General features: G+C 48.5%; 1 protein-coding gene across 1 annotated transcript in view; it reads left to right on the top strand.

Annotated features, from left to right (window-relative positions):
* The window catches only part of tnr (tenascin R (restrictin, janusin)), a gene marked incomplete at both ends in the record, with an annotated part of 45,990 nt that overhangs the window by 12,162 nt on the left and 21,328 nt on the right, over positions 1-12,500 (top strand). The window contains 7 exons of the mRNA XM_083689613.1: positions 416-566; positions 2,939-3,208; positions 3,544-3,747; positions 5,464-5,553; positions 6,384-6,647; positions 8,362-8,628; positions 12,263-12,379. Of these exons, the coding sequence (XP_083545739.1) occupies positions 416-566; positions 2,939-3,208; positions 3,544-3,747; positions 5,464-5,553; positions 6,384-6,647; positions 8,362-8,628; positions 12,263-12,379 (1,363 nt within the window). The remainder of the gene's footprint in view (positions 1-415; positions 567-2,938; positions 3,209-3,543; positions 3,748-5,463; positions 5,554-6,383; positions 6,648-8,361; positions 8,629-12,262; positions 12,380-12,500) is intronic.

Here is a 12,500-nt window from a genome sequence, read left to right as displayed (position 1 = left end):
CTATCTATCAATCAAATAGTTTTTTTTTCGACGCTATGTGCCGTATTCATCGGTGCTGCATGTCAGCGAGGCCCTCTGTCCGCCCTATAGCAACCCTCCACAACGTTGTGCCCTGCTGAACGCAGCCCTCGCAGCATAAGACTCAGGCCCACCAGGGACACTCACTCCTGGTCCTGGAGAGCCGCAGCACTGCAGGTTTATGCTCCAGCTCAGCACTGACACGCTTGAATCAGCTAATCAGGTTCTTGATGATCAGTTGATTAGTTTCATCGTAGCGCGGGGAAGGCTGGGACGAAAACCTGGGCCGGCTCCCCGGCTCCCCAGGACCAGGACTGGTATGGAGTACAGAGTGTCCCTTGGCCTGTACAACAGAGATGGAACGAATCAGGGTCAGCTTGTTCTGTCGTTCTTCCAGGACAATGATGGAGGGATGACAGCCCAGCTGCCCAGCACCATCACCTCCTTCCACCAGACGGGCCTGAGGCCCGGGGAGGAGTACACCGTCAACCTGCTGGCGCTCAAGGACCAGGGACGCAGCCAGCCTGTGTCTGCCACCGTCACCACATGTATGTATCTGGTACCACATGTATGTATCTGGTTCCATCATCATCACATACCATCGACACGTGTGACGGGCTCATTGTAACACATGGAACGGAATGAGGAATGGTATCAAACACGTGTGGGTTTGATAGGAATGTGTGGTATCAAACATTCCGTTCCATGCATTGCAATGAGCCGGTCCTCCGATTTCTACCTCCACCAGCCTCCCCTGGTCTGCTCATGTCCACCTGATGCCACTCAGAGTGATATGAAGGAGGTCTTAGGCACATGTCTGCCAAGGTGATTGGCTGTAAGCCTGGGGGATAAAGCTCAGAGAACCAACACTGAAGATGAGGGAGTCACTTACACACACGCACGCGTGTGCACACACACACACACACACACACACACACACACACACACTCACACACTCACGCACGCACGCACACAAACACGCAGGCACACACACACACGCGTGCACGTGCACGCACACACACACGCACAGACTCACATACACACACGTGCACGCACGCATTAACGCACACACACACAGGCACGCATGCACACACACACTTGCCCACACACGCACATGCATCACAGAGCAAGGACTAATGGGAAACGTCACCTTGACGAATGGGGTTGGTCTGCCAGCAATTATGCACATAATGTAAAGTTCACCCAGGAATTCCACCAGACTGACAGCTGGGAGACATGAGGATTAGAATCAATTTACCTTTTCCATAACAATTCCAATTGCGTGTCCGCAGTGAAAACATCATTAATTTCCACCAGGCCAACTGTCGTTTGTAATTAAGTAGGAATTAATAATTCATGAGCGCTCATTAATTTTTCTCACACCGCCCAGATACCTTATTGGCTAAAGGAAGACAAATTTGATGTCACTCAATTATCTACGTGTGTAAAGATTTATTCTTCGAGAGAATGAGAGTGGGTGAGTGAGAGAGAGGAGAGAGAGAGAGAGAGAGAGAGAGAGAGAGAGAGAGAGAGTGTGTCTAAAGACTTTCTCCTTTGAGAAAATAATGGTTCTACCGTTTACTCACTTCAGTATATTGAGAGAGAGAGAGAGAGAGAGAGAGAGAGAGAGGGAGAGAGAGAGAGAGACAGAGAGAGAGAGAGAGAGAGAGAGAGAGAGAGAGAGAGAGAGAGAGAGAAAGAAAGCGAAAAAGACACACAAGTTCCTGTGAGAGACTTCTTTCTTTGTAACATTCTTCTCTAGTGACATATACATTGTCAAGTACACCTCTTAGCTGTCAAGCCTCCTACGGGAACAGTTTGAGTCAGGAAGGCGTGGGTCCGTGGGTCAAGCTCCTGGGAGAAGCAGTTTATACACCTCTGTATCAACGCCTGTTAAAGTAGCAGGTGTTCCCTCTACCTACAGCAAGAAGCAGGTTAATTAACAAAGAAAGTCAATCAGCGCTTTTCAGAACACACAACCATGAACAATTCCGAAGGCACCTCAATGCTAGGTCTGCCACTTAGACAGTGACGATGTGCTTTGAAAAATGTGTTTTCAAACGTCGCTTGCTTGGTAGACACTGAGCCGTTTTAATGTGTCTTCCTTGTCAGGTAATAATTATATTTTTTTTCACACACTTAATCTAATGATGGTTAGATCCGCACAATTGCCATGGTGACAATTAAATTATTGGGCATGTTTATGTAGCCGTTCCGGTGACGTGCCCGGCTCTCTCATCTGTCTTAATAAGCTTCACGTTGTCAACGGTTACTAAATGGCTGCTTATTGCTTTCAACACTGCTTTCAACACCTTCTGTGCTCTTACAGTGCTCAGACAAGGATCGTACTGAACAGTAATATAAAAAGCAATGATACCGTATTTGATTTTTTAAAAGTCCACTATGTAACGTTTAAGGTTTGTAAAAGCTTCAGAATCATTTTAACGGCCATGTTTTATTGGTAGCTATCGAAGAATGCGATCCCTTTAAAGAGGGTATTTTATTTTACGAATGCTGTTTTGTTTCCAGAAAAACTTTTTCTAAAATGGAGTGCCCTGCCCTCTGACACTCTGCTTGCATATGAACATGTTGTGTTCTAGGGGAGGGGCCAGAGGTGTTCTAGGGGAGGGGCCAGGGGTGTTCTAGGGGAGGGGCCAGGGGTGTTCTAGGGGAGGGGCCAGGGGAGGGGCCAGGGGTGTTCTAACCCCTGCCTTACCTAGCTGATGCTCTTAAACTATACCATCAAACACCATCATAACCCCTGCCTTACCTAGCTGATGCTCTTAAACTATACCATCAAACACCATCATAACCCCTGCCTTACCTAGCTGATGCTCTTAAACTATACCATCAAACACCATCATAACCCCTGCCTTATGTAAGCTGATGCCGTCTCCTCCTCCCGTCTCCTCCTCCCCAGTGATCGATGGCCCGACCCAGCTGATCGTCCGCGACGTCTCCGACTCGGTGGCGTTCGTGGAGTGGACGCCGCCCAAGGCCAAAATCGACCAGATCGTCCTGCGCTACGGGATGGTGGGGTCGGACGGGCCCAAGACCACCTTCCGCCTGCAGCCCACCCTCAGCCAGTACTCCCTGCAGGTCCTGAGGCCCGGCTCCCGCTACGAGGTGTCCGTCAGCGGCGTCCGGAAGGGGAACGAGAGCGGCGCCGTGTCAACGGAGTTCACGACCGGTGAGGACTGGGGCTGCTGGAGCACGCTGCGACACGCTGCAACACGCTGCAACACACTGCCCCCTGCAGCAGCAGCCGCTTGAGCATAGCATATTCATCGCGTGATGAAATCGCTGGTCAATCTGATGCATTGATTTTTGTGCAGTGCGAACTGTAATTTGCACTGCCTGTATGCAGTATTGATTGGGAATAGTCAATATAGAAAATGCTGATAGCTTCGCCCGTGTTGCCGTGTCTGTCTGTCTGTCTGTCTGTCTGTCTGATGTGAAAAAGAGTTCATGTGGAAACCGCCTCCCACTTCTGATGATTGGTCTCAGTGGCCCCAACTTTGTCAGTCCTGTCGTTTTTCTCAGAGATCGACGCCCCCAAGAACCTGCGGGCCGTGTCCAAGACCTCCACCACCCTGGAGCTGGAGTGGGACAACAGCGAGGCGGAGGTGGAGGCCTACCAGGTGGTGTACTCCACCCTGGCCGGGGACCAGTACGACAAGATCTTAGTACCACGCAGCGATGGACCCACCAGCAGTGCCACCCTCACAGGTAGGGTTCATTTACAGCTTACAGAGAGCTTTTTATTTTATTTTATTTTTTTATATGTTTTTAGGGCATTTCTGCTTTATTGGGATAGAGACAGTAGAGGTTGACAGGAAGGATGGGTGAGAGAGAGGAGGGATGACATGCAGGATATGTCGAGGGTCGGAATTGAACCAGGAACCTTGTGATTATGTGGTAAGCGCATTAGTGTGCTACGCCACTAAGTGCCCCTATAGAGAGCTTCTTCACAGCGGTTTGTTTTGTAGAAATGACGAGGGGATGTTGGGTTGTAGCTGTGTGTGGGATACGGAAATGTGTCCCAGGGATACGCCACAGGGGAGGCTGGTGGAGGTAGAAATCGGAGGATGGGCCCGTTGTACAGTAAGACATGGAATGGAATTCCTCATTCCGTTCCATGCATTGCACAATGAGCCCATCCTCCGATTTCTACCTCCACCAACCTCCCCTGGTATGTACTGTATAGTACAGACCGATTACGATGTCTGCTGACTGACTGAAATGTAAGATTTCAGTGTTTTAGGGCCAGTTCTCTGAACAAAGAGTGACCTAAATCCCACGAGTACAGTAAGCATCCCCAATGGAGAGTCCCCAGTCCATAGAAAGTGAGATTTACAGTCCAGGACATGGTTTAATAACCCGTGCCCTGGAAGCCATGGTGTCAGCAGTGTGAATATCTATTCAGCACACCTGAGACACCGCTGATAGTGTTGTTTTGTTGTAAAGTCGGATATTGAAAAGCTTTTTTGTCGGGTGAGACTGGATGAGGCTTCAAAAGACGACTGAAGTCGAGGAAGCAGTCAAAAGAAAGTCTCAAATGTAGAGTCTGCCTCGGTAGCAGATCCGCGCGGGCAGTGAAAGGTTGTTGCTAGACATTAGCCGTTTCTAAGATGTCGAATGAAAGGCATCATATGCTGTGTGTGTGAAAGGGCACGTACTGGGGTAGTACTCGACATGGTGAAAGCAATCAGTGTTCTCTCTCTCTCTCTCTCTCTCTCTCTCTCTCTTATTCACTCTCTCTCTCTCCCTCTCTCTCTCTCTCTCTCTCTCTCTTATTCACTCTCTCTCTCCCTCTCTCTCTCTCCCCCTCTCTCTCTCTCTCTCTCTCCCTCTCTCCCCCTCCCCCCTCTCTCCCCTACTGTAACTTGAGAAACTCACAGTAGTTCTCGAGTTATCGATTTGCTGATACTCTGAGATTAATTATGCGCCAAAAAAGGGGTTAGCAGGAGTCTTAAGAAAACATATTGATGAACACGATACTTGGCAGGGCTCCAGTTATTAATGTGTAGCTTTAATGGCCTTGTTATGAAAGCCTCCATCTGCCTCCTCTGTCTGTGATATCTTATAGTGTCTGTGATATCTTATAGTGTCTGTTTATGTTCCAAATTAAATCATTCTTTGTCAGTGTCGGCTGGAGTGCACAGGATGTATGTTTCTCTGTCTGTCTGTCACACGTTCGTGAACACTCTTTTTACTTCTCCCCTTCCCACTCTCTCTCTCTCTCTCTCTCTCTCTCTCTCTCTCTCTCTCTCTCTCACTTTATTGTTCTCTCTCTCTCTCTCTCCTTTGTCTTTTTCTTTCTTTCTCTCTCTCTCTCTTGCTCTTTCGCTCTCTCCTTCTCCTTCTCTCTTTCTTCCTCCTCCCCCTCTCCCCCCTCTCCCCTCTCCCTTCCCCCCCCCCCTCCCCTCTCTCCCTCTAACACAGACTTGCTGCCAGGCACTGAGTACGGCATTGGCATATCCGCCCTCCAGGGTGCCAACCAGAGTACGCCCGCCACCATGAACGCCAGGACTGGTGAGTGACTTCACGCCTTTGTGTTCAACTGCTCAAACCGCCAATCTAACACAGAACACGGCTGGCCTCGCCACCATGAACGCCAGGACTGGTGAGTGACTTCACGCCTTTGTGTTCAACTGCTCAAACCGCCAATCTAACACAGAACACGGCTGGCCTCGCTACCAAGGACGCCGGCCGTTCAACCGAACACAATGAAGGAGTTCTTTACACGCCGTACAAAGCCGGGGCTGAGTCAGTCGACTGGTTCGTACTTCAGCTCTTAGATCGGCGTACTCTCGAGGGTCCTCCGCAGGGGGGATAAGGTCACCCGTTAGACTCCGGCGCCTGCTCTACGACAGACAAGAGTTGATGGATGATGTCAGCGCTACAAAGCTTTCAAGAAGCTGGCGGTCATTTGTCATGATGTCGTGTCCATACGTCCAATTCGATAAGTCCAACTAGGATATGTTCTTCGTTACGTTCACTTAACCCTTTAATACAACTAGGTTTGTATTACGGTAATAACAATGTTTTTATACATATAGAAGAAGAACTTGACAGTCTATTGACATGTTAACAATGGTAATCCCTATAACTATGTATTGACATATATATACAGTAATTAGTATGTCATTACACAGACATTGAAGAGGTTTGACGGTTTGTTGATGTGTTCACTATGTCAATCCCTATGTTGCTGCTACAGTAATTACTATGTAATTACACAGGCGGTTGATTGATGCGTTCACTGTGTTAATCCCCATAACTATGTTTTTACTACAGTAATTACTATGTTATTACACAGACAGGTTGATTAATGAGTGTACTGTGTTGGTCCGTCTCTGCAGGTCTGGACGTGCCTATGGACCTGACCGTGAGTGCCTCCACAGACGACTCCATCACCCTGCTCTGGGGTGTGGTCCAGGGTCCCATCGACCACTACCGCGTGGCCTACACCTCCTCCTCCGGTCTGACCACGGAGGTGACCGTGCCCAAGGACGTGACCACGACCACGCTGAAGGACCTGGACCCCGGGACGGAGTACACCATCACCGTGGCGGCGCAGAGAGGCAGGCAGCAGAGCACCGCCGCCACCATCGACGCCTTCACAGGTAGTTACTGGGCTATGTAGGGCTTATGAAGGGCTTATGAAGGCTTTATTAACTCCTTCACAGGTAGTTACTGGGCTATGTAGGGCTTATGAAGGGCTTATGAAGGCTTTATTAACTCCTTCACAGGTAGTTACTGGGCTATGTAGGGCTTATGTAGGGCTTATGAAGGCTTTATTAACTCCTTCACAGGTAGTTACTGGGCTATGTAGGGCTTATGAAGGGCTTATGAAGGCTTTATTAATCCTTCACAGGTAGTTACTGGGCTATGTAGGGCTTATGAAGGGTTTAAATAACTAACAAACAAAAGAACTTACAAATAACTCCGCTATACTTCACCAATACAGTCGCTAATCCACCGTGTTGTTGGCCAAGGCGCTCTGACGTCTCAACCACTTCCTAACTTCAGTATAATGGAATGAGTACACGGCGAACATCACCTAGTTGTTGATTCGAACAACATAGCCACTTACTCAGGGCGGCGCCTGCCTCGGTAATTATGTCCTAACTAGAAATGATTACTGTAAAATATGAGCGTGTGCTGTATGTAATATGACAGTACCACTGGGAAGTTGAATACAGATTAGCGTACGGGATAGCGCGCTGATGCTGATGGCGCAGGAGTGAGTGAAGGTAAATAATTTACACCGGCTAATGAGGTCATTACACATGCTGGCTAATCACAACACCTCCATCCTTCATCCATTGATCCATCCAGGAACGCAGGAACATCTTCAACTTTTCACATCTGTCTCTCTCTCTCTCTCTCACTCTCTCTCTCTCTCTGTTACTCTCCCTCTTTCACTGTCTCTCTTTGTTTGTTTGTTTCTATCTCTCTCTCTCTCCCGTTTTATTGTTTTCTCTCTCTCTTTCTTTCTTGCTCTCTCCCTCCTTCTGTCTCTCTCTCTCTCTCTCTCTCTCTCTCTCTCTCTCTCTCTCTCTCTCTCTCTCTCTCACCCTCCTCTATCTCTCTCCATCAGACAGTGGGCTGTCTTGGCATTGTGGTCTCCATCTATCCATCTCTTGTTGTTGACAACACTTCTCCCGGCCTCTTTTATTGCTGTATTTTTCAGAAACGGCTAGACTGAATAACGAACATGCTTTCATTTCATCTATTCATCTGTCAACATTATCATCCCTTTCTTTTGTACGTTCACCACCGCCGTTTCTCCGTCTTCATTACCTCAGGCTTCCAACGGTGTGTTTGTTGTTGCCGTCTCCAGCTGAGCTTCGAGTCATGCTTGCCTATCATCATCATCCTCATTACTTCCTGTCAGACAGGCTCACACTTCCTCCTGAGAGAACTGACGAGTCATCAGCAGACATTCTACATTCTACATTCTACATTATGCATTCTACAATCTACATTATCCACGCTTCATTCTACATGCTACATTCTACATTTTACTTAATACATTATTCATTCTGCATTCTTCATTCTACATTCTGCATTCTATATTCTACATGCTTCATTCTACATTCTGCATTCTAATCGCTTCATTCTAATCGCTTCATTCTAATCGCTTCATTCTAATCGCTTCATTCTAATCGCTTCATTTTACATTCTACATGCTACATTCCACCTCACTGTCCCCGCCCCCCCGCTTCCAAAGCCAGCCACACTGACAACCTCAACGGTCACCTCCCCCCTTTATGACACCATCGTCTGTGACTCCCCCCCCCTCTCCCCCCTCCCCTCCCCTCCCCTCCCCATTAGGGTTCCGCCCGGTCACGCAGCTCTACCTGTCTGACATCACGTTCGACTCGGTGGCGGTGGCATGGAGCTCCCCGGCGCCGCCCGCAAACCTCTTCATCCTCAGCTACTCCTCGCAGGACGGTACCGACACGTCCAAGGTCACTCTGGACGGGTCCAAACAGCACTCCACCGTGGAGGGCCTCCTCCCCTCCACCCCCTACACCGTCAGCCTGATCACCATACAGGGGGACGTGACCTCCGAACCCATCTCTGCCTCCCTCACCACAGGTATTTATCCGTGTGTGACCCGACTAGGGGGGCGGGGTTCGAACCTGGGTCTCCTGCACCACCACACCCTACACACCGCACCACACCGTCAGCCTCGTCATCGTACAGGGCGGACGTGACCTTTGAACCCTTCGCCGCCTCCCTTGTCATAGGTGCTGTTTTAACTCGCTGTGGCTGAGCGGGAGGTATGAACCTGGGTCTCCTGTGCGCTACAAGACTGTGGTAGCCCGCTGAGCTTAAGTTTTGAGGGTCTCAGGCAAGGTTACTCCGTGTTAGGCACGCAGGGTTCGTCGAATGACCTCCGGTACCGAACATCTGCATTGGAAACAGCCACGTCGGACTATCACGTGTCACGTGTGTCATTGTCATGTAGGGTCGTACAGGGAAATCATCTGGGCTAAAAGTCTTAATGACTGACTGGACTGACTTCAGTTGTTCTGTATGCACAGCATGACCCACCCTGATCGAGGTCACGCTGACATCTGACTCTGCCTGACAGTTTGCTGACACAACACAACACAACACAACACAACACAACACAACACAACACAACACAACACAACGCAACGACACACTTGCTGCCGAAGGTCATAACCGAACTTTCTGCAGACGCGAAACTTGTCGTACCGTATAGAGCCCACGTGTCGGGAGTCGGTTGGGGAACAGAGATGCTGTTTGTCAGCAAGATTACGCGACCAGCCAGACCCAGACACTTCCTGGCCTTGTCTTTTCCACTTCCTCATTAGGATTCTTCTTCTGCACACAGCTGCAGCAGCACTGTTTCCACCTTTCACTGCTTTATTAATGCGTCTGTGTGTAATCCTCTCTTAATTACCCTCCTCGTCGACGCAAATGTGTCGGGGAAATATATTCAGCTGTCTGCATGTCTGTTATTCACAGCTGCCAGGTGGAGGGAGGAGAAAGATGTATTGTGTATCTCTCTCTCTCTCTCTCTCTGTCTGTCTGTCTGTCTATCTGTCTGTCTGAGTCTCTTTCTTTGTGTGTGTGTGTGTGTGTGTGTGTGTGTGGTGTGTGTGTGTGTGTGTGTGTGTGTGTGGTGTGTGTGTGTGTGTGTGTGTGTGTGTGTGTGTGTGTGTGTGTGTGTGTGTGTGTGTGTGTGTTTCTCTCTTTCAGTAAACACAGAGCTATTAACTCTTCGGAGAGGGACACCTGCAAGCTGTCATCTGATTACTCTTGTATAAATGCCAACGTCTTTATCAATGCCAGTGTTTTCTGATTCTAGGAGAGCCCATGGTTGTGTACGGAGACTGGCCTGGTACAGCAGATGAGGCACCAGGCCAGAGAGCTGTGGTGCTGTCAGTCACATGCATTTATGGGCCGTTGGTTTGGTGCTAATGTATGCTACATTAGCATACCACCCATTCTATGGACATTCACGGGTATGCAATGGCTCATGGAATGTTTATAGAATATACAGTATTAATATTCAATATGCATTCAAGCTATGATTGATTGGTATTAACGGGCCCGAAGTGTGCCAAGAAAACATTCCCCACACCATTACACCACCTCCACCATGAGAAGGTGGACAGATAGCGGTGGACAGATGTTCCTAATGAAGTGTTTGGTGAGTGTGTGTGTGTGTGTGTATATATATATATATATATATATATATATATACATAGAGAGAGAGAGAGATTCATATATATAAATATATTAATATACATATATATATCGAATATAAAATATAAATACTGTATATTCTATATACATTCTTTGAGCCATTGCATACCCGTACATTTTAACTTAAATATGCATAGAATGTGTGGTATATATATATATATATATATATCTATCTCTGTCTATGCAGTGCTGGGAGGGCTGTGTTTGTGCTTCGTTATGTTTGAAGTGGTGCACCTCCTGTGGTAAATATGAGAGGGATCATGAAAACAGAGCCCAACCATATGCTATTTAGATTCCCGCGCAGGTGAACGCAGGCCAGACCTGCTGGAACACAACGCCGTAGTCTCCTACAGTCTGCCAGCTCCACGCTGCATACAAAACACACAGTCTCAGTTCTGAGCTATTCCAGCTTGCTTCGCGCTGAATGGAAAATAATTAAAGATAGGCATACATGAATAATCACAACTTATTTACATTGGGGGTGGGGGCGGGGTGGAGGAGGCGCGGGGGGGGCGGGGGGGGGGGGGGGGGTTATTTCATACTTGCAGAATTTCAATGAGGATGAAGCCCAACTTATGAATTGTCCTCACTGCTTGTGAATGATATTAATTATCATAATGGAAATTGGGAGGACGGGAGCAGTGGCAGTTGGTATACAAGCAGATTCATGGCTTCCATCCATAACAGTAATAAACAAAAACAATCTCTCCATCCATCCATCCGTTCCTTTCTTCTTCTCTCTCGCCGAGTAAATAGCTCCAGACCTCCTAGACGCTCGGGGTTTAATTGTTTGCTCACATTGTCTCCACGGTAACCTTTGCTGTCACCGCAGTAAACGCTCGGGGGGGGGGGGAAACGTGGACAAATCACAGAATAATCCCTCGTGGGCAAGCAGAGCCAATCACAATGCAAATGTCCTCCGCTTCCTCTGTCCTCTCTTGGCTGACCGGCAGGCTGTTTAACACACAACACGTTTGGACCGTGCGGCTAATATGAATGATAAAACGGTGCTTCTCCTGTGTTGTATACAGTTGAAATCACAATGATGAAAAGGTGGCTGGGGGTTGAGGGGTCTGTGTGTGGGGGGGGCATATTGAACACAAGGGGGGGGACATATTGAACACAAGGGGGGGGACATATTGAATACGGGGGGGGACATATTGAATACAAGGGGGGGACATATTGAATACAGGGGGGGGACATATTGAATACAAGGGGGGGGACATATTGAATACAAGCAGGGCACAGTGTTTGTGTGATATCATTTGATGAATCGGAACATATTTATAGGTTGTTCGTACGACCGCTCAGATCTTCCTTTTGCTAGCGACCGTAGCACCGCGGCTACGTCCGTCTCCGCAAAACGTCTCCAATGTCTCCAGTGATGTTTACGTCGTGCAGTTTGTGAAGTACAGTTCGCACGTTCATGGCGTACAGCAAAGTTGTACTCTACATTTACATTACATTTACATTTATGGCGTTTACCAGACGCCTTTATCCAAAGCGACTTACAACAAATACGTTTGTTTAAGTAAGTGAATCATCTGTCCAACAGTCATCATAAGATAAAGTAATCAATGCTCGGACCAGGGGCCATTGGCAGTCGTAATGCCAGAAGCCTTTTTTTTTTAATGTTTTTATTATTAACAGGAGAGAACTTGTACAGGGGGGGTAGTGGGGGTGAAGAGGTCTCTAGGGTATGGGGTAGGGTTAGTACAGGGGGGGTAGTGGGCGTGAAGAGGTCTTTAGGAGGGACTATTAAGATGTAGCCTGAAGAGGATTCTGCAGTCCTGACAGCAGTGGGAAGCTCATTCCACCAGCGGGGCGCCAGGACAGTGAAAAGTCGTGACCGAGTGGCGTGGCCACTGCATCTACGTAGAGGTGGCGGTGCCAGGCGGGCAGCCGAGGTGGAAGAGCGGAGTGATGGTGCAGGGGTTTGGGGGCTAACCATTGCTTGCAAGTAGTACTCTGACCACCGTCTCCTCTGTAGGCATGGACCCTCCTAAAGAGATGGTGGTGTCCTACGTGACCGAGGACTCTGTCACCATCACCTGGCTGAGACCCATGGCACCCTTCGACTACTACAAGATGTCCTACCAGTCTGCAAGTAGGCTATGGAACAGTACATAACCACACTGCAGGGGAGGCTGGCGGAGGTAGGAATCGGAGGACGGGGCTCATTGTAACGCACGGAACGGAATGAGGAATGGTGTTTGACGCCTCCGATT

This window comes from Argentina silus (genome assembly GCF_951799395.1).
Source record: "Argentina silus genome assembly, chromosome: 18".
In the NCBI taxonomy this organism is placed as follows: Eukaryota; Metazoa; Chordata; class Actinopteri; order Argentiniformes; family Argentinidae; genus Argentina; species Argentina silus.
The sequence above is the reverse complement of the archived record's forward strand: the minus strand, read 5'-3'. Positions and strand labels throughout refer to the sequence as shown.